This window comes from Piliocolobus tephrosceles, chromosome 1 (assembly GCF_002776525.5).
Source record: "Piliocolobus tephrosceles isolate RC106 chromosome 1, ASM277652v3, whole genome shotgun sequence".
Taxonomy (NCBI): domain Eukaryota; kingdom Metazoa; phylum Chordata; class Mammalia; order Primates; family Cercopithecidae; genus Piliocolobus; species Piliocolobus tephrosceles.
This window is the reverse complement of record NC_045434.1, coordinates 77020557-77042518: the sequence shown is the minus strand read 5'-3', so window position 1 is coordinate 77042518 and position 21962 is coordinate 77020557. Positions and strand designations below refer to the sequence as shown.

The 21962-nt window shown below is 39.2% G+C and overlaps 2 protein-coding genes, 1 non-coding gene and 1 pseudogene across 4 annotated transcripts in view; 2 read left to right on the top strand and 2 right to left on the bottom strand.

Moving 5' to 3' along the window:
• The window catches only part of RAB3GAP2 (RAB3 GTPase activating non-catalytic protein subunit 2), a 119715-nt gene extending 110095 nt beyond the window's left edge, over positions 1-9620 (top strand). For both annotated transcript variants that reach the window (XM_023203708.2, XM_023203707.3), the window contains exons 30-35: positions 64-138; positions 445-663; positions 3894-3983; positions 4553-4774; positions 6177-6335; positions 6533-9620. In XM_023203708.2, coding sequence (XP_023059476.1) covers positions 64-138; positions 445-663; positions 3894-3983; positions 4553-4774; positions 6177-6335; positions 6533-6688 — 921 coding nt within the window. In that variant the 3' untranslated portion in view covers positions 6689-9620. The remainder of the gene's footprint in view (positions 1-63; positions 139-444; positions 664-3893; positions 3984-4552; positions 4775-6176; positions 6336-6532) is intronic.
• A 240-nt stretch (positions 9621-9860) lies between these two features.
• IARS2 (isoleucyl-tRNA synthetase 2, mitochondrial) overlaps positions 9861-21962 on the bottom strand; it is a 73307-nt gene continuing 61205 nt past the window's right edge. The window contains exons 16-23 of the mRNA XM_023203709.1: positions 21259-21361; positions 19791-19916; positions 18666-18797; positions 17435-17541; positions 16064-16209; positions 14920-15110; positions 12257-12401; positions 9861-10420 (exon numbers count right to left, since the gene is read on the bottom strand). Of these exons, the coding sequence (XP_023059477.1) occupies positions 10278-10420; positions 12257-12401; positions 14920-15110; positions 16064-16209; positions 17435-17541; positions 18666-18797; positions 19791-19916; positions 21259-21361 (1093 nt within the window). The 3' untranslated portion in view covers positions 9861-10277. The remainder of the gene's footprint in view (positions 10421-12256; positions 12402-14919; positions 15111-16063; positions 16210-17434; positions 17542-18665; positions 18798-19790; positions 19917-21258; positions 21362-21962) is intronic.
• Positions 13856-14237, top strand: LOC116418861 (annotated as a pseudogene).
• LOC111537180 lies at positions 20587-20689 on the bottom strand. The gene has a single exon (XR_002729937.1). It is a non-coding gene; the product is annotated as a small nucleolar RNA U13 (small nucleolar RNA).

The following is a 21962-nucleotide window of genomic DNA, read 5'->3' as shown; positions in this document are numbered from 1 at the left end:
TTGCTGATAGTAACTACAGCAGTTTTCCTGCAGGGCCTAATTATGTTCCTTTTTTAAAAACAGGATGTGGGAATGAGTGACACAGCAATGACATCTTTCCTTGGCTCCTGTTTGGATCTTCTTCAGATCTTAATGGAGGTAAAAGAGGTGTATTTTCATTCTGAACTGCTCCTAAGATATTAAATATTCTGCAAACCATTGCATTTAATAAATGACTATTTTAATGAGGTTGTTTTTCATTCCTTCATTTCTAAATTTTGACTTAAGCCTAAAAGGTAGTGATATTTTCTTATTAAATTCTTCTTGAAATTAGACTTCATGTTTATTACAATTTGGGACAGTGTGCAATGAGTTTGCACTTTGCTGCTAATAAACTCATTAGGATATTTGTAAGCTATTATTTTTCCATTACTAAACACACTCCTCCATTCTTAAAACCCTTAGGCAGATGTTAGCAGGGATGAAATACAGGTGCCTGTGCTGGATACTGAGGATGCGTGGCTCTCCGTGGAAGGACCCATCTCCATAGTGGAACTGGCCCTTGAACAGAAGCACATCCACTACCCACTGGTGGAGCACCACTCCATCCTGTGCTCCATCTTGTATGCAGTCATGAGGTTTTCTCTGAAGACCGTGAAGCCACTTTCACTTTTTGACAGTAAGGTAAGTACCTCAAAGGATTTCAGAGCTATTTTGGAGTTGCAGGCTTAGCAGACACATGGATTTTCATATTTAATAGAAGCTGTCCAGTACTTTTGTGACTTGTGTCATTTGGTGTGAGGTTCCAACTCCCTCATTCCCTGCTTGATTCCGTTCTTTTTATTTACCTTCTGTACTGCTCCCCTTGGAGTTTTGCCCTCTCAGCTGTCTGCTCTTGTCGTTCTCCATATTATTCCTGGACAGACTCATTTTCTCCCTCTTGTATATCTCTAGGCCTGACCAATCCCTAGAGTTGGAGGCATGCATTTCTATTGAACTTCTCTCTTTGAGTGTCTTACAGGACTTCAAACACCTCATATCTAAAATATACCTGCAAACCTATACCACCATCCTGCCCCTAACTTAAATTTGCTGTTCCTTCTGAATTCCCTGGCTTGGTTATTTTATTAATGATGTCATCATTTTTGCCCTGGCAAAAACTAGAAACTTTGAAGTTATCTCACCAATTCCTTACTTCAAGCCAATTTTCTTCATTGTAAATTCATTCTTGTAAATTCTTCCATAGATCATACCTGTCCATTTCTCTCTATGACTATACCCCTAGTTCAGGCACAATCATCTTTCCCTTGGCTATTACAACAGCCCTTTCCTAATTACCTGCCTCCAGTTTCTCTCTCTCCAGTCCCATGCTGCAAGAGCTGTCTTCCTAAGAGACAGGTTTAATTGTGTTAGTTCTATACCTAAGATTTTTTTGGCTCTTCTGCAGGATCGAGTCCAAACTTGTGAGTAGAATATGTTTTTACATATTATATTGTAACTTGCACAGTTTAGCTGCAGTAGACAGTAAAATCCTTTCCTTTCCCATGCAGCTGTCAAAGTTTGAGAGACAGGACACAAACTGTTGGAGATAAAAATGTCAACTTTATTACTTAGCCTTTTACTGATAGAAGCTGGGTTAGAGAACATAGCTTAGGCTTGTGGGAAAATGGGTTTATTATTTCACCCTTAAATAAGAGACTCCCAGACAGGCGCGGTGGCTCACGTCTGTAATCCCAGCACTTTGGGAGGCCAAGGTGGGCGGATCACTTAAGGTCAGGAGTTTGAGACCAGCCTGGCCTACATGGTGAAACCTTGTCACTAGTAAAAATACAAAAACTAGCCAGGCATGGTGGCGCATGCCTGTAATCCCAGCTACTTGGGAGGCTGAGGCAAGATAATCGCTTGAACCTGGGAGGCAGAGGTTGCAGTGAGCCGAGATCACACCACTGCACTTCAGCCTGGGCCACAGAGTGAGACTCTGTCTCAAAAAAAAAAAAAAAGTATTAATTTTGAAAAAAAAAAGTTAGTATATCTTTGAGATTATAAAGGATAAGAGTATTTAAAGGTTAAAACAGAGAAAGAAATACCAAAATAAAGTGCCCAGCTCAGTATGCCCCTCAGAAAAGGTCTTTGTGAAACCAGAACATATCTAGAATTGGACGAGCACAGTAATGTTTAGTTTCAACCCATGTCATGCCAAGACTACCTGAGACAGCTGGGTGACACTCATCTGCGGAGAGCTAGTGTGGCTGAGTGGCTAGTGAAACAATGCCATTGCTACCATTTGCTAACTAGAGTTATGTAGATTTTCTTACTCTCAGTTTTCTCATTCAGAAAGTAGCAGTGACTCCAGCGCCAACCTCATGGTTGTTGTGAGGGTTCCTTGTATTCAACATGAAGTACTTAGTGTCTGGAATGTACTAAATCATGGTGCTATTATAGATGCTTATCGCTAGGACCACCAGGTGGGAACTATCAAGTAACAGATTGTGAATGTGTGCTAAATCTTTAAATACTTCTATCAGTGATGTCCAAAATGCCATGGGTTGCCCTGTAAGTCTGGTTTTTCTTATCACTAAAGGATGAATAGCTTTAATCTGCTTTGCAGTCACAATAGATGACCTGGAATCACAGATGATCAGATATGGAAGGCACACTGGAAGATGTGCTTGCAGGATGTATCCTTGCTGGGATGACCTGCATGCAGAAGAAGAAACAGTAACCCAAGATTGGGGGTCAGTTACCCAAGGCAACCTGGTTGGAAGTAGTGAGCCTCAGACTAGACCCAGGTCTTTCAACGTAAAGGCCAGTGCTCTTTGCTCTGTATTACATTTCCTTCCAAGGAACTTCTGAAATCCTGTTTCCTGATAGTCTGTTTTTACTCTTTAGGCACACATCTGTTCTTTTAAATAAGGTGTTTTTAAACAATTCCACGTGTTTTTAAAAGGATTCAGAGGCTGGGCGCAGTGGCTCATGCCTGTCATCCCAGCACTTTGGGAGGCCGAGGCGGGCAGATCACCTGAGGTCAGGAGTTTGAGACCTGCCTGGCCAACATGCTGAAACCCCGTCTCTACTAAAAATACAAAAAAAATTAGCCTGGGTTTGATAGTACATGTCTGTAGTCCCAGCTACTTGGGAGGCTGAGGTCAGAGAATCGCTTGAACCAGGAAGGTGGAGGCTGCGGTGAGCATTCCAGCCTAGGCAACAGTGAGACCCTGTCTCAAAAAAAAAAAAAAAAAAAAAAAGATTCAGGGTACATATATGTATTACTTAGCTAGTACTGCAGAGCAAATCATTCCAAAGCTTGGCTGAAAATACCAAACATTTATTATCTCACAGTTGCTGTGGGTCAGTAATCTGTGTTCTCCTTGTCTAGGTGCCTCTGGCTTAGTCGCTCATGAAGCTGTAGTTAAGGTGCTGCATCTGAGAGCTCAACTGAGATGGGGAAAGGGTGATTCACTTCCAAGCACAATTGTTGGCAAGATTCATTTATGCCACATGTGCCTGTCCATACAGCAGCTCACAACATGGAACCTGGCTTCCTGCAGAACAAGTGAGAGTGAATATGAGTGCCTCAGGGCAGAAGTAGCCTTTGGAACATGTTCTTGGAAGTAACATGCTATCACCTCTACCTACTTCTGTTTGCTAGCAGCAAGTCACCAGCCTACATGCAAGGAGAGGAGACTATAGGAAACATGAATACCAGGAGGAGGGGATCACTGGGGATCATCTTAAAGGCTGTCTACTACATACTAGATACTTGTTATAAAAATTAAAGGAAGAATTCTAAAATCTTACTGTTCAAGGAAAAATGAAAATCAACCATTAAGTGACTTAAGTTTTAAACAGATCTTTCTCCCTTTCCCCCCTTAATAATCCATACTCATCAGTTTTCTTGCTGTCTTTCTCTTTAGGGAAAAAATGCATTTTTCAAAGACCTAACTTCAATTCAGTTATTACCTAGTGGGGAGATGGATCCAAATTTTATTTCTGTACGACAACAGGTAAATTACAGCTATTGGATTTTGTTTTTGTTTCTTGGAAAAAAAACAGTAAGGGAAAAATCTACCTTGCTTTTGAAAAGAATGACCACTTCCTATCACAAGGACAGAAAACCAAACACCACATGTTCTCACTTATAGATGGGAACTGAACAATGATGTCACTTGGACACAGGAAGGGGAGCATCACACACCGGGGCCTATCGTGAGGTGGGGGGAGGGGGAAGGGATAGTATTAGGAGATATACCTAATGTAAATGACGAGTTAACGGGTGCAGCACACCAACATGGCACATGTATACATATATGTAACAAACCTGCATGTTGTGCACATGTACCCTAGAACTTAAAGTATAATAAATAAATAAAATAATATTTTTAAAAATGACCACTTTCAAAGTATTCTTGAAAGCTAGTTGTTTACCTTTAAATGATGTGTTCCTTTTTTGATAATTAAACAATTTAATGGAAAAGCCACTGTAAGTGACAAAAAAGCTAATAATACTTTGATTTAGGTATTTTAAAATGAAACAGTGACAATACATTGCTGTATCTCTTTCTCCATTTTCAAGTTCTTATTGAAAGTTGTCAGTGCAGCTGTCCAGGCCCAACATTCAGCCACAAAGGTCAAAGATCCCACAGAAGAGGCCACACCCACTCCTTTTGGGAAAGACCAAGACTGGCCAGCTCTAGCTGTGGATTTAGCCCATCACCTTCAAGTTAGTGAAGATGTTGTTAGAAGGCATTATGTTGGGGAGCTATACAACTATGGAGTTGACCACTTAGGAGAAGAGGTAACATGACCCTTTGAATGTTAATTGGGCTCAAGTTATAAAATTGATAGTTGGAATAAAGACTGTCCAATGAAGCCTTTTGCTCTTCCTTTTGTTGGAACATCTAGGTACAAAAATAGAACAACATACTATTTTTTAAAACATAAAATTATAATCAAATAATTCCTACAGTGTGCCAGGCCTGCCCTACGCACAGGGATATAGCAGTAAACAAAACAGACAAGGTTCCTTCCTCATGGACTTGATAGTCTGCTGGTAGGAGCAGAAAAGCAGGCTAAATTTTGCATTGATTGGTAGGTGCTATGAAGAAAATAAAGAGGGCCAGGTGTCGTGGCTCACACCTGTAATCCCAGCACTTTGGAAGGCTCAGGCTGCAGATCACTTGAGCCCAGAAGCTCGAGACCAGTCTGGGCAATATAGCGAGACCCCGTCTCTAAAAAGGAAAAAGAAACAGGATCATATGGATAAACAGGAGCCACTACAGTAGCGTGGGCAGAGAATGTGACATTTGAACCGAGCCCCTAAGGAGAAGCAGCAGTCAGCTACTCAGAAACTGGGGGAACAGTGCTTGAGACAAGAATTACAAAGGCCCTGAGGTGGGGACTAGAATGACTAGGTCCAGGACTAGAAAGGCCAGTACGGCTGACCAAACATAGTAAGCAAGGAATAAAGAAGTGTGGCATGAGGTAGGGAGGCTGGCCCAGGCCATGGCTGTATCATAGGTCTTGGAGCCCATGGTTATTCTAAGTGTATTCAGAAGCCATTAGAGGGGCTGGGCGTGGTGGCTCGCACCTGTAATGGGCATGGTGGCTCACGCCTGTAATCCCAGCACTTAGGGAGGCCGAGATGGGTGGATCACTTGAGGTCAGGAGTTCAAGACCACCTGGGCAATATGGTGAAAACCTGTCTCTACTAAAAATACAAAAAATTAGCTGGGCGTGGTGGCGCGTGCCTGTAATCTGAGCTACTTGGGAGGCTGAAGCAGGAGAATCGCTTGAACCCAGGAGGTGGAGACTGCAGTGAGCTGAGATTGCACCACTGCACTCCAGCTTGGGTGGCAGAGTGAGACTCCATCTCAAAAAAAAAAGAAGCCATTAGAGGGCTTCAAATAGACATGACATGAAACTCCCTTTATTTGCCAAAAGTTTGAAAACAACACACTGAGTAGCCATATTGAATTGAAAGATTAAGTGATAAGACAAAAAAAAAAAAATTAACCAAGGAACAGAAATTTGGGTTTAAATGCTAAGTTTGATTTGGATTTATCTTTGGTTGTATATAATCAAAAGATAAATGGCCACAGTTCAAAAATCAACTAGAATCTCTTCACTGGCAACCTCTTTTCTATAGAAGAAACAAATCTCACTCTGACTGTATTATTTCTCCATGTTCCTATCTTCAGGCCATTCTACAGGTTCATGACAAAGAGGTCCTTGCCTCTCAGCTGCTGGTGCTGACGGGGCAAAGGCTGGCTCATGCGCTTCTCCACACCCAGACAAAAGAAGGAATGGAGCTGCTTGCCAGACTTCCGCCCACACTGTGTACTTGGCTGAAAGCAATGGTCAGTACAGTAGATCGAGATCAGGCAAAAGATCATTGGATGTTTTCTTGAGTGCCTAGTTAATAAGTTATGAAGAAAATTTGACAAATTTAATTCACCTAGTTACAAAGAAAAGCATTTTTATGTAATAACTCTTAAGTCAGTAACAATTATTGTTTAGTTGTCTATAATAGGTTATTTTTGTGTCCCATTTGCAGGACCCCCAGGACCTTCAAAACACTGAAGTGCCAATTGCAACAACAGCTAAACTAGTAAATAAAGTAATTGAGCTTTTACCAGAAAAACATGGGCAGTATGGTCTAGCCTTACACCTCATTGAAGCTGTGGAAGCCATATCTCTTCCTTCTTTATGACACTTACCTACTGGAAATAGTCTAAAATTATGATTATAACATGAAGTAGTGCATGGTTATTTTACATAGTAAGACCTGGAATTTTATGGGGAAAGTATGTCTTTTTTTTTTTTTTTCTTTTGTAAAATAAATAAAAGTATATAAAACTTTTAAAAAGTACAACCCTGGCTAAATTCCACTCCTTTGGTTAATATTGAAGATAAAATATAAACAAATATCAACTCTGTTATAATTAATACAGATGTTTTACTGTTTATTTCTAATTCAAACACTTAAATAGCTTTATTGTTAAACTTTGCTATTTAAAATTGATTATAATTTAGATTATGTTCTTATAAGATTCTATATTTCCTATCGAAAATGTTGTTGTAATTCAATTTAAATGTGTTCATGTACGGTCCCCATCAGTAGCGTGTAGAAACACCCCACTCTCCTTTAGTAAATGTTGAGAAAACGCCTTTGTTGTCATGCTCCAAATCCCACATGGGCTGCCACCTGGGAGTTCTGGGTACTGAAAGCTTCCTTTCCCAGAGGTTCTGCTGTTGCCATCAGAGGACGATGACCATGCTTGAGGAGGAAGAATGGGTTCAAGATCATCATATTCATCAGAAGGGGACACTAAATAGAACCCTTAACCTGTTGTACTTGCCAAAATTGAGAATAAGAGGTGTGTACAATGCAGCAAATTAATTATAATGTAAGTTAAGATTTGCTTTTTGCAAGTTGCAAAGTTGTATCCACATCAGGTCACTGTAAAAATGTATTATCTTGTAAAACTTATGTAAAAAAAAAAAAAAAAAAAAAAAAAGACACTAAAAATTTTAAGTCCAACTTTATTTTTCCTATAAGTGTTTAGAAATGCTTCTGGGATTTGCTAATGTTATCTTGGGAACAGTATTGAAAAAACTGCTTAGTGATATTACAGCTTTAGCAAACCTACCTCACAGCTGGGATGAGAGGATAAAATACAACTAATTTTGTACCCTATAGTGCCTAGAGCAGTCCAAGTGCTAAATATTTACTGACTAAAACCAAACTATAGCTACTCGGGAGGCTGCAGGACGATCGCTTCAGCCCAGGAGTTTGAGGCCATCCTGGGCAATATAGCAAGACCCTGTCTCGAAAAAAAAAAAAAAAAAAGGAAAAAAAAAAGAAAAAACCAAACTAACCAAAACTCTGTAAAAGAGTGCTTTGAGCTCTACAAATACCAAGTATTTATTATGGTATATTTTCAGAATGTAGCCCTACAGTGTAATTGTGGGTATGTGTCATGGATCACAATTATTATTCATAGTAAGTCATTGTGATACAGAAGTTTGTTTCTTCACTTCCCCTTAAGAAGCCAACTATAGTAATCATGCAAAGTTGAGGAGTATGTCCTTCAGGGATATAAAGAAAAACAAATCTTGTCTTTTGAGCTAAAAGAGCACATCCAAACAAGAATTTAACTGGCTAAAATTTAGTAATTACTGTTAAGTAACTATCAAACTTGAAATCTTACAAGATAAATGGTTAAGATGTCTTGAGTATTTGGGATGGGGGCCTGTGAGTCTGACTGAGACATACATTTTATAGAGTAGCAGCATTGGAAAGGGCTAGTCCAACCTCCCAGCCTCTGCTTGGGTCTCCACTGCCCCAGCCAGACACATCCTAGAATTCTTGTAAACATATCCGACTCTGTATTAACAGTCACTTGTTATATGTGTTCTAAGAGATTAGTTCTTCCTGTGATTTTTCCAAGTACGCTGAAAGCAGAATGAACTTAAGGAGGCTAGTCAAAGAAATTTGGAGTTATAGGTATTTTTAAAGACTAAATCCTCAATTCCATCATCACTTGGAGGGCAGGGGGCACTTATTAAGCATTTTAGATAATAAAACTGGTTAAGCTTACTCTAGTAGAACAGACAATCAAATGTGGGGATTGCTGAGAACAATAATAAGCTGAAGTAGGGCTCACAGAATCCTGATACAAACCATTAAGTCTCTAGTTAGGTTTGTTATCCTAAAATTTTTCATAGAATTTTAAAATTGAATTCTGACTTGTATGGTTAACAAAAGCAGTTAAATATTTTACTACTTATCAAGGGCTTTTAAAATAAATAAATCTGATAGGAAGAAAGGCAAATAAATACCTACGTAGACATTCTATAATAACAAAGAGCCACAGAAGATAAAGGAATTAGATTTTAATGTAGAACGGGTGGTTTCTGAAACAAAGGTGTGTGGCACTTATTGTAGTTATTGATGAGACGCCAATAACCAGTAGTATTTTCCTAGATATATGCCCACCCTCACACAACTTTCTCCATTAATGTTAAATATGCATTTTTATCTTATTAATTACATAAAGCTGAAGGAAAACAAAGTGTTCAAATAATCATAACTTCTACATTACAGGTTCTGTTTCGATGTAGAACTAGAGGGGCCAGGGTAAATGTAGATAAAGAGATATATAGCACCATGCTTCTAAATGCGTCATACTTTTGCAAACAGAAAAAAAAGTTTTAACTTTATTATAAAAATTCGTCTATGGTCAAAGTAAACACTGTTACATTTAAATTGCTTTTTAAAAACAATTGCGATCTAAAGCCAAAAATCTGAAATTTAATAATAAGAGACACTGAATGTAATGTTCATTCAGAAGTTGCTGTGGCCATTTCATTCGTAAGGGACAAATATTTGTACAGTACACTATAGCAACAGCGAAAGCCCTCTCACCCTGATAGGAATGGGTTTGCTGGGTGTCTACCAAGTTAGATTCCTGCTGAATAGAATTAGGCATCCTTAAAAGATTTTAATCCAATACTGAATTGTTTATAAAATGCTTTCTCTATTGTAATGTACTGTAAGTAGTGAAATTCTGTATATATTGCTATTTTCTGTCCATTGTTGTGAACTTATGTATATTAGTGAAATAAATTTTCAGCTTTCATGTTGTTTCCTAAACATTCATAAGTATTAAGAGATTTCTTCCTCTCTTAACATATGTGGTGATTATTTTCTTTCTAATCCAACCCCGAAAACTAGCTATTCTGAAAAGGTTGATGTTCACTAACAGGAAGAATGATATGACCCTTCACCTCTTAAGGGAAACATGCCTTCGCCATTCCCTTTCAAAACTCTACTTCTTTTACTTGCTATTCACAACTTCTGCATCAACATCAGTCAGTACTTTTCCAGAATGCCTTTATTTTCAGTATGATAGAATTTAAATACTGAGTCAAAAGATTTATAAAATATAAAACATTTTCTGCTGGGCCATATTTGAAGACAAGCTGAATACATATCTATGTTCTGAATAAGTCCGTTATGGATATATATAGGAAGATATATATATATATATCCATCCACAGATACACACACACATATATATATTTCTGCATATATATATATATATATATACACACACATAATTCTTTCTATAGTTACAGGAAATACTTCCTTTATAATTCTGATTTTGACCATCCTCCACCATTTACTCATCCACTCATTACCTAAATCTTGGATTTCTTTCCAATATTGTAAATAATCCATCTAAACTTCTAGCCAGTACTGTCAGGAGGGTTCTTGCTCAAGTGAGCTGTTAATACTATTTTCCACTAACAACTTCTGCACATCGAGGACAGAGTGTATCTGAAGACTCCGCTGTATACTTCCAACAACGAGGGCATTTTTCTTTCGTAGTCGGCATGACAATTACTTTATAGGAAGACTCTTCACGAATATCACCACCTATAAAAAATATATGAAGAGTATTTCTGATAGGCATTCAACTTGTAACACTGTTTCTTAATTGGTTTAGCAGAGGCTTCTTTTTCAGTCTTCTGTCCTGCCTTGGTAAAGCTTGTTAGACACTTCCCCATTTGCCCCATTACATATATAGCCAAGATAATGGGATCATACAACTTGACAACTGAAGAGAGCTGAGGAATTAGAGACCCTGTAACTCTGAGATTAACTGACATCTCCCAAGTCACCGAGCTCTACATCTACTCAGGCAGAGCAGACTTTCTAGCTGTTAAATCTGGATATAGTTCTGATGAATGACACTGCCTCTCCAGCTGCATACATGACTAAGAATTTTTAAAAGCCAAATTATAGTGACAACTATAGTGTCCTCAAAATTTCTCATGGGACAGAAGGAACCAAAAATATCTCCACAATTAATACTCCTAGACTTCGGACTGATAAAAATATAAAAGTAAGTTATTTTCTAGTCGTTGTACAAAGAGTATATTAACATTACATGGCTAGGCACCGTAGCTCACGCCTGTAATCCCAGCACTTTGGGGGGCCGAGGCAGGTGGATCAGTGAGGTCAGGAGTTCGAGACCAGCCTGACCAACATAGTGAAACCCCATCTCTACTAAAAATACAAAAATTGGCCGGGTGTGGTGGTGGGCGCCTGTAATCTCAGCTACTTGGGAGGCTGAGGCAGAAGAATCTCTTGAACCTGGGAGGCGGAGGTTGCAGTGAGCCAAGATTGCGCCATTGTACTCCAGCCTGAGTGACAAGAGCAAAACTCTGTCTCAAAACAAAGGAAAGAAAAAATTATACAAAGTAAATTAAGCCAGAACTTTTACTATGCTGCCAAGCCCAAATTTGAACTGCTGCCTGTAAGTTAGCTTCCCATCTCCTGGTACCCAAAAGCTATGAAAAACACAAGCAGCATAACCTTTGCCAAGATACCTGCTTATTTTTCTTTTTTTTTTTTTTGAGACAGAGTCTTGCTTTGTCGCCCAGGCTGGAGTGCAGTGGTGTGATCTCGGCTCACTGCAAGATCTGCCTCCCGGGTTCACGCCATTCTCCTACCTCAGCCTCACTGGGACTACAGGCGCATGCCGCCACGCACAGCTAATTTTTTGTATTTTTAGTAGAGATGGGGTTTCACCATGTTAGCCAGGATGGTCTCAATCTCCTGACCTCACGATCCACCTGCCTTGGCCTCCCAAAGTGCTGGAATTACAGGAGTGAGCCACCGCACCCGGCCTATTTTTCTTCCTTAATGCAACTCTACCTCCACCAATGAAGATGAACCAGGTTGACTTTTAAAATCTTCTATAAAACAAATATCGACAAAATGCTTGCTTATGAGATACCATCATTAGAATGAGCTCAATAAAACTTCCTCCTTAATCCCTCACAAGAATGGCTAAATATTTTAATCTGGGGTATACATAATAGGAAATTTTAGAATCAACACTAGGGAACAGTGGGCAGGACTGGGCCAGTACTGGGGTAATAAGTATCAAAGCAGGGGACACAAAAGGAAAATGGGAGCAAGTCAGACTAACATAAACTTCATATAAAATGACCATTATTTATTCAAAGGACAGAAAGAAAATCTCTCTCCCTCTTCTGTCCCTAGCCCTCAGTTCCCAAGATCATCAGGCAAGATACTTTTAACAGCGGGCTTAGAAACTTGGCAATTGTTTATATTATTTCCACAAAAAGATGTATTCCAAGTACATATCTACCTTTAGAATAAATCTAGTCCATGGGAAGTTGGAGATTACCTAGAGTTATTCAATTCTCCAGATGTTACTTGTTAATTTCACCTCCTTCTTACCTTCTAAGTTGATGAGGAATTTCCCTTTAAGCTCAGTTACATCTGCAGTCATCTCTCGTGGTTCCTGAGCCAGTAAAGTTGACTCAGAAGCCATCATTAATTCATTCAACTGAGAGGTGCTGGAAGTCTCTTCAGACTGCAGCATCTGTAAGGAAGCATGTGAAAGTTACAGTTTATGTTAAATTTTTTTACCATAAACTGAGGTTATAAAAAGAGACACTATAAATTCTCATGTTTAGAGAGGAACCTTTTGGTATACCATTGCATCCTGAGCAAATACCATTAAATGCATCAATCCTAATTAGTATAAAAGGTTTTAACTAAAAATGTCCATCAACAGTATTTATTGAGAATGCCAGGCACTTCACTTTGCTAGATCCTATAATGTCTCTTATTTCTAATTGTCGCATACACACAAAAAAACCTATATGGTGTTTATTATCCTCACTTTACAAATGAAGAAACAAGCAAAGAGAGGTTAACTTGCCCAAGATTCTCAACCAATAAGTGGTGGAACTGCAGGCCAAGCCCAGGTCTGTCAGCCTCAAAGCCTTTTTTTTTTTGAGACAGAGTCTCGCTCTGTCGCCCAGGCTGGAGTGCGGTGGCCGGATCTCAGCTCACTGCAAGCTCTGCCTCCCGGGTTTACGCCATTCTCCTGCCTCAGCCTCCCGAGGAGCTGGGACTACAGGCGCCTGCCACCTTGCCTGGCTAGTTTTTTTGTACTTTTTAGTAGAGACGGGGTTTCACCGTGTTAGCCAGGATGGTCTCGATCTCCTGACCTCGTGATCCGCCCGCCTCGGCCTCCCAAAGTGCTGGGATTACAGGCTTGAGCCACCGTGCCCGGTCTTCAAAGCCTTTTTTTTTTTCATGTATCATTAGGTGAGGAGCTAAAATACTATCTCAACAGGTACCTGCTTTTAGTAATGTATACTGATCGTGGCAATCTGAACAATACACAGAACGCTTCTGAAGTAGACTGAATTTGTCTGATGAACACACTTTTCTCTGTAATTTTGATCTTCAAAGTGAGTTTTTAAGCTAACCAACACAGACATTCCTTTAAAAATGAAAGTCCATGAGAAACAGGAGACTCAAAGAGATGAATTCGGTTTTAACAAGTTTATACAATTAGTAACGGATGGAACCGGGACTCCATCTGACAGCTACTTGGGATGATTCCTAAGGAAAATACATTCCTGTTTTTGAAAATCCCAAAGTATTTTTTCCAATAAAGATTGATCCAAACAAGCTGTTCTTTTCAGTTTATTACTTAGAAAGACTGAAGTCAAAGGAAACATAGTATGAAGGAAAAAAAGGCCAGGACTAGGGAGTGTTACCCTGGCTAGGTTACAGCTTCAGCAGTCCTCACTTCCTCGCTTGTAAAATGAACAGCTTCCCAAGTTTTAAATTTTAAAATGTGAACATCTCATCTATTATACCTACTAGCTATTTCAAGCTCAAATCTTAATCATGCTAATCACATCATTGAAAATTTAAATTGAGCTTACCATACAAAATGAGATGGGTATTTTTTAGAAAATTGACACTAATAAAACTTTTTAAAAATAGCTCTTTCCACCATCTTTCTGCACTGCCACAATGGTGTGCATGAATGTCCTGGCTGATGCTCTCGAGAGCACCAACAATGCCGAAAGAAAGGCAAAAGCCAGGCCACGCTCCAAAGTCATCATCCGGTTTCTCACTGTAATGATGAAGCATGGTTACATTGGCAAATCTGAAATCACTGATGATCACAGAGCTGGGAAAATTGTTGTGAACCTCACAGGCAGGCTAAACAAGTATGGAGTGATCAGCCCCAGATTTGATGTGCAACTCAAAGATCTAGAAAAATGGCAAAAATATTCTGCTTCCATCCCACCAGTTTGGTTTCACTGCACTGACAACCTCAGCTGGCATCATGGACCATGAAGAAGCAAGATGAAAATGCACAAGAGGGAAAATCCTGGGATTCTTTTTCTAGGGATGTAATACATATATTTACAAATAAAATGCCTCATGGAAAAAAAAATTATATTCATTGCCAATTCTCTTCTTAAGCATTTAGACTGGAGAAAAATCTCACCATTATGTGAAGCTATAAACCAATCTGGCCAATGAACCCTAAAAATCCCAAGAAGAAAATTCTGATGGCCCTTCTGGAAATAAAAATAGGATAAATGCTTTGAAATATATGTAGTAACTTGCCGGAGAAAATGAATTTTCTCCAGATTTCACAAAATAAAAATGGAAACTCTTCTTGGGTTTGTTTTGAATCTGGTCCAGATGGATGAAATTCTCAGGAAACCTGACCCTTAATACAAAACTCCCAATTTTTATACATTCAAAGACGATCATGATCAATTTATATGTCACCTGTCTTCTAAACAGTCCTGAGGCCTTTGATTTGAAACAGAACTTTATTTATTCCTTCCTGTCCCTACACAGTAACATGTACGTGTTACATGCACAGAACATGTTTTACAAGACATGGAAAAGAACATGGTGAAGTAGGAAACTAAGAATCAGTGATAATATCAGGATTAGAAGACAAGCCCTAATTTCTAAATTAATTTTTTTTTTAATTTAGACACATTTTAAAAGCAAATTTCAGGCAAAGCTCTATGATACTAACACCATTTCAAAAGGGACGTGTTGCTGCATACCTCTATTATCTCGAAAAGCAGTCCAGGTTCTATCACTATGATAACCTTGTACTCAGCTGCATTTTTGCCAGGGATGCTTCCGAGAAATGAATCTCGCATTGCACACGCACTCTCCACAGCTTCTTCCAACCCGGGCTTCTTCCAGATAGAACTAGTACGAATCCACCCAGTACGGAAAACACTCTTGGGCTCTTCAGAAGAACACAAACAGTAAACTGCTTTACAAACATCCTAAGCTGTATATGAAGCTCTAACTATTAAATATTTACCATTAATGGGAAATAAGAATTGTTATTTACAGTAATCAAGTGATGAAATATTATGGAGCCATCCTAATTATTTACAAAACATTTCTATCAGCATTGGAAAATATTTGTTATGTTTAAACAAAAGAGAAAATATATAATAAGAGCTCAAAGAAAAAAAAGGATGCTTAGAAAAAATAATATAGAAATATCCCAACATTAACAGCTATCAGTAGTAAGATCATAAGTGACTTCCCCCTCTTTCTATAACTATCATATAATACTCACTAAAAGCACTGTATTTTGTTTTAATATAACTTAAAATATATTTCAGAACTTTTTTTTTTTTTTTTTTCAGAAGGAGTCTTGTGCTGTCACCCAGGCTGAAGTACAGTGGCATGATCTTGGCTCACAGCAACTTCCACCTCCCGAGTTCAAGCAATTCTCCTACCTCAGCCTCCCAAGTAGCTGGGACTACAGGCGCCCGCCACCACCATGCCCAGCTCATTTCGGTAGAGATGGGGTTTCACCATGTTGGCCTGGCTAGTTTTGAACTCCTGACCTCAAGTGATCCACCCACCTCAGCCTCCAAAAGTGCTGGGATTACAGGCGTCAGCCACCACACCTGGCCATTTCAGAACATTTATAAAGGTATTTAAGAAAAAAAGTGATTTCTCAACACAGTCAAGCTGCTAATACATTTCAGAAAACACAGAATTCTGAAATTTACCCTACTCCTCTACAAATAGGTGGAGAAACAAATACATGACCAAGATATACTGTCACAGAGCAGCCATTGTAAATGGATAAGTGCCCCCTTTTATGAAGCAGATAAAATTAGAAGTTGCACCTTTATCAGGGCTCTTTCTCATTAAGAGAATAAACAAAGTATTCCTTACCTTTAATATAAGGTATGTGCTGGAACACCTCTTCAGCCAGGTGAGGAAGAATGGGAGCAAAAGAACGAACTATTACATCCAAAATTTCAACTAATGCAGTCTGACAAGAGCGTCGTTTGGGGTCATTTTCCTTTTCACAATAGAGCCTGAACAAGAACAACTTATTCAGCAGTTGACAATATTTTACACATTATGGTCACCAAAATAGGACCTACCTCAGGTTGAGTTTATTCCTAGTGGCTAATCTTATGGTTGTAATCATCTTCTACTTAAAGAATACAACATACTGTCCTATAATTTCACTCCGTCCAGGTGTACCCACCTCCTCGAAAGCACTCATGGCTAGCTATTTCACTGTTTCTCAGGTAGATGACAACCAGAGTCTGGACCACCATATTAAAGGACTATGAATAAGTTAGTTGATGGTATTTCACATGTGGCTCCCACCCACTACAATGCTATTAGTGTTTCAAGGGAAGGAGTAGGAGTTAGAATCCCTATGTGCAAGGTCCTTGGGGTGCTGACAGGCTGAGGCTAACACCTCAGACTGGACTCATTATCATAAAGACAGGACCGTCACCTGCACACTGGAGCAACAGATGAAGACTTGCCATCAAGCCCTCTTCTACAAGGACACTGCTAATATTATACACTGTTACCATATAATTGCACATACATATCTCTCTCTTCCCCTCAGGATCTGAGAACTCCTGAGAACAAGCAGTATGTTCATCATCTGATACTAGCAGTGATGATTTTTTGAACACTTTATCAAGCACAGCGTTAAGCACATTATTGCTTTTCCTTCTCAATCACGAGGTAAGTATTATTATACTCATTTTACAGATGAAGAAACAGATTACACAGTAAGTTGCCCCAAATCAGAAAGCTAGTAAGCGGGAGGGCAAACCCTTATACTCAAGCTTGACTCCGGAACCCAGTCTTAATAACTGCACAACACTGCCCATCTTGCTCATCACTGAATCCCCGACGGTTGCCAAACACAAGTAGACACTCAAAAAACAGTTGCTGAGGTTTTGTTGTTGTTGTTTTCTGAGACAAGGTCTTGCTCTGTCGCCCAGGCTGGAGTGCAGCGGCACAATCTCTGCTCATTGCAACCTCCGCCTCCCAGGTTCAAGTGATTCCCGTGCCTCGGTCTCCTGAGTAGCTTGGATTACAGGCATGTACCATCATGCCCAGTTATTTTTTGTATTTTTAGTAGACACGGGGTTTTGCCATGTTTGCCAGGCTGGTCTCAAACTCCTGGCCTCATGTGATCCACCCGCCTCGGCCTCCCAAAGTGCTGGGATCACAGGCATGAGTCACCACGCCTGGCCATTGTTAAGCATTTTAATATTTAGTCATACATACCTATCTTTGATTATACTGAAATAAAAGTGAGAGAGCTCTCTGGTATAAAATGTCCGTAACAGCCGAACAACTTTTCCAAAATCATATTGTTTGTATAATTCGGTAATCTAGGGAACAAAGTCAAAATAAATTTGGAAGCTGAGACAGGCAAATGAAAATGTTAAGTCATCACAAGCAAAATATGCTCATTTCAAAAATATATTTCAAAGAGACAAACACAAAACAGGCAATATGCAAGAACTCCTGGGAATCTTCAAAATGTCATTTCTGGATAACACATTTGACTACACTCAGAAAATACTATTTTACTCTGAGAACGACGAAAGAACATTAATCAAGGAAAGAATGAGATTGTAAATAATAAAATCACACCAGTTTTACAACAGCAAACAGTGGAAGTTACCAACAGTTCATTAGTGTTCCTTCATTGATGCCTCATTTATTTTTGATTGGGCAAAACTGGTATGTACACTCTGACTTAAGGGTGCACTAATGCAGACACATTTTCAATTGTGAGAAAACACCATTTTGTTATTTTTTTTTTAAAAGACAGGGTCTCACTCTGTCAATCAGGCTGGAGTGCAGTGGCACAATCACAGCTCACTGCAGCCTCAAAACCCTGAGCTCAAGAGATCCTCCTGCCTCAGTCTCCCGAGGAGCTGGGACTCCATGCACTCGCTAACACGCCTGGCTAATTTTTAAAACTTTTGTAGAGATGGGTTCCTGCTCTGTTGCCCAGGTTGGTCTTGAACTCCTGGCCTCAAGGAATCTTCCCACCTTGGCCTCCCAAAGTGGTAGGATTTATAGGTGTGAGCTTCTGCGCCCAGAAAACACAAATTACTTAAGTCTATATAAAATGAGCAAATGTCTTATGAGACAAACAGGAATAGTCATTTTGGTTATTTCTGTACTTTATTATGAGAAGCACATCTGCAGATAAATAAAGTCTAACTCCACTTTATTCCTTCTTGTTGGAGAAATAGAGCTAATCGTAAGAGAAAAATCTGGTCTGGACATATTTCTCTAATCTTTTAAGAAACTCAAAAGATATGATAATACTTTATACCTAAGGCCAACCTGGGGATGTGTGGAATTTAGCAAGCATAACCCTTTCAAGAGTGCTAGAGTTACTATTTCCAGCAAGGTCTGTTTCACTGAGATAAAACTAAAATTTTAACCTAAAATAGTGCTGATATTTCTAGTTTCCAGAAGTTTATTAATTTACATTTACCTTGTTTGCCAAATCCTGCAGTAAATGTAGCATATACTGGTCTATGACATACATATCGTTAATAGGGATGGAATCTGTTTCTGGGTTGAAATCAGCCACATTTCCCAAAAGAAAGCGGAGTGTATTCCTAAGCTATTCATAGGAAGAAAAGATATGCAGTTAAAAAAATTTAATGATGCCTTCAATTTTCATTGAAAAGTTATGCTTTTACATTGTAATTAAGTTGGATTCATCCAACTCCTGTCATTTTCTTAATGGGGTATTTTTATTATCATTCCAAATAAGACTACAAATGTAAAAAAATAAAAGACAAAAAGTACACAACAAACTCTTATTCCAATAGCCCAGTTATAGAAACAACCACAGGACTTTTATGCCTAACGACTGAATTTTCATTACATTTCTTTATTACGTTAGGACAAATCACCTTTCAGTAGCCCAGTTTATTCATGTGTGTGGGTCAGAATAATGTTATTTCACTTGCTTCACAGGTGAAAATAAAGATGCATGGAAAAATGTGAAAGGTTATTGAGTACATAAATATATAAAATTAATATAATCTATACTATGCTATACTACATTTTATATACTATATTAATAAAATATAAAGGTTATTATATACAAATTATATAAAATTACTGGTATTACTACCAATGTTTTGAAACAAATACATTAACACACGACTTTTTTTTTTTTTTTTTGAGACGAAGTCTCACGCTGTCACCAGGCTGGAGTCCAGTGGTGGGATCTTAGGTCACTGCAACCTCCACCTCCTGGGTTCAAGCGATTCTCCTGCCTCAGCCTCCCAAGTAGCTGGGACTACAGGCACGCGCCACCACGCCCAGTTAAGTTTTTATTTTTAGTAGAGGCAAGGTTTCACTATGTTGGCCAAGCTGGTCTCGAATTCCTGACCTCGTGATCCACCCACCTCGGCCTCCCAAAGTGCTGGGATTACAGGCATGAGCCACCGTGCCCGGCCAACACAGGAGATTTTTAAAAGCTCACAATATATGGAGAACTCATTTTCATTCAGTTTTTTCAGTGCCAAACAAAATGTGTCTCATTTTTTAAAACACTGATTTGGCAAACCTGTCCTTTAGAAATAGGAAGAATAATGGTTCTAACCTTGCTAATATCATCTCTGGCAGCATTGAGCACGGATGGGCCAACTGCAACTTCAGTGAAGACATTGGAATCAGCTACCCACCAGCGAAGGACATCAGCGCCATAGGGAGGCTCTTTGCTTTGATCCTTTTCATTGAGAAAAAATATATAAACACAATGGCTTTCAATTCCAATTAGCCGAACAAATGTTTTAGGTAAAGCTCCTATTCAGAAATTTTTGAGCACAATACAAGTATAAACTATACTAGCATTGTAATGAAATGCAGGCTAACAATCTCAAATTAGGCTGTATCTACAAAAAAAAAAAAAAACCTGGAAAAAGAAAGAACGTGCTCTGCAATTTTGTTCATCGCGCAAATGCTCATTCCTAATCTCTTCCCTGGTCATATCTGTTTCCATCTATTACAGCTGGCAGTTAGACACACAGCAGTGTCAGGGAGGTCTCTGTAATAAGGGAGGGGAAGAGGAAGGCCTGCTTTTCCTTCCACTATTTCCTAGCAACTCTGTATACAAAACAATGAATGGTTACAGGATGTTAGGAGGGCAGTAAAAAGCTACAGGAGTTAAAAAATAAAAAATCAAAAACACAGACAAACGATTTATTTCACAAAAGCAGCTCCAAAAGCCCCCAAATTATCAGCAACCTCAGATTTGATGTACATTTAGGACCTGCTTTAAAATGTATAATTTTCAACAACATAATAATGAAATGTGCACTTAGAAGTTGTAATCTCATTTTTTCTTTTATCATTTCCATTTAACTATACAATTACACTTTGCACATTTTTTTTTTCCACTTCAGACAGTAATGTGCCTACACTGTAACAAGGTTTGAGGGAGGCATACCTCACACAATAGTGTGAAAACCCGATCATCACACTTATGAATCACAAAAGGATCTATACATTTTAAAAGCTCTTAGACAATTTAAAAAGGCCAGGCGCAGTGGTTCACACCTGTAATCCCAGCACTTTGGGAGGCCGAGGTGGGCGGATCACGAGGTCAGGAGATCGAGACCATCCTGGCTAACACAGTGAAACCCCATCTCTATTAAAAATACAAAAACTTAGCCGGGCGTGGTGGTGGGCGCCTGCAGTCCCAGATACTCTCAAGGCTGAGGCAGGAGAATGGTGTGAATCCGGGAGGCGGAGCTTGCAGTGAGCTGAAGTCGCGCCACTGCACTCCAGCCTGGGCGACAGAGTGAGACTCCATCTCAAAAAAAAAAAAAAAGAAAAAAAAGAAGAAGAAGAAGGAATAGCGTGGTTTGGGACCTAACTGCAGAGTCAGGCCTGAAATGAGGTAAAAGGACCACAATCCTAGCCTCTGCCTTTTTCATTAAAATCATGTGTTATTTGAGAGTATAAAATATAGTTTTTATTTTTACATTGAAGTAACTATCTTAAGGGCTTTGGCTGCACATTTAAGATCCTTAAAACGAAAATAAAATACATTTTAGAGAATCACCTACTTGTCCTCCATTAACGATAACATCAGGATGAATGACATTCCCAAGAGACTTGGACATCTTTTCTCCCTTTTCTCCAAGGGTAAATCCATGAACAATCACTGTCCTAAAGGGACAAACCAGCTATGTTAATGATAAACACAATTATAATTATCTTTTTTAAGATTATGTATAGCTAAAAAGAGTATCTAAGTTTGACACAAAAATATGATTTTTCTTGACTGATTATGAATGAAACCTTTTCTTTTTATTTCTTTCTTTCTTTTTTTTTTTTTTTTTTTTTGAGATGGAGTCTCACTCTTGTCACCCAGGCTGGAGTGCAGTGGCATGATCTCGGCTCACTGCAACCTCCACCTCCCAGGTTCAAGAGATTCTCCTACCTACTCCTGACCTCAGGGGATCCATTAACTCGGCCTCTCAAAGTGCTGGGATTACAGGTGTGAGCCACCCTGCCCGGTCCAAACCTTTCCTTAAAAGTCAAATTCAGCTGGGTGCGGTGGCTCACGCCTGTAATCCCAACACTCTGGGAGGCCAAGGCAGGCAGATCAATTGAGGCCAGGAGTTTGAGGCCAGCCTGGCCAACATGGTGAAACCCCATCTCCACTAAAAATACAAAAATCAGCCGGGTATGGTGGCGTGTGCCTGTAGTCCCAGATACTCAGGAGGCTGAGGCATGAGAATCACTTGAACCCAGGAGGCGGAGACTG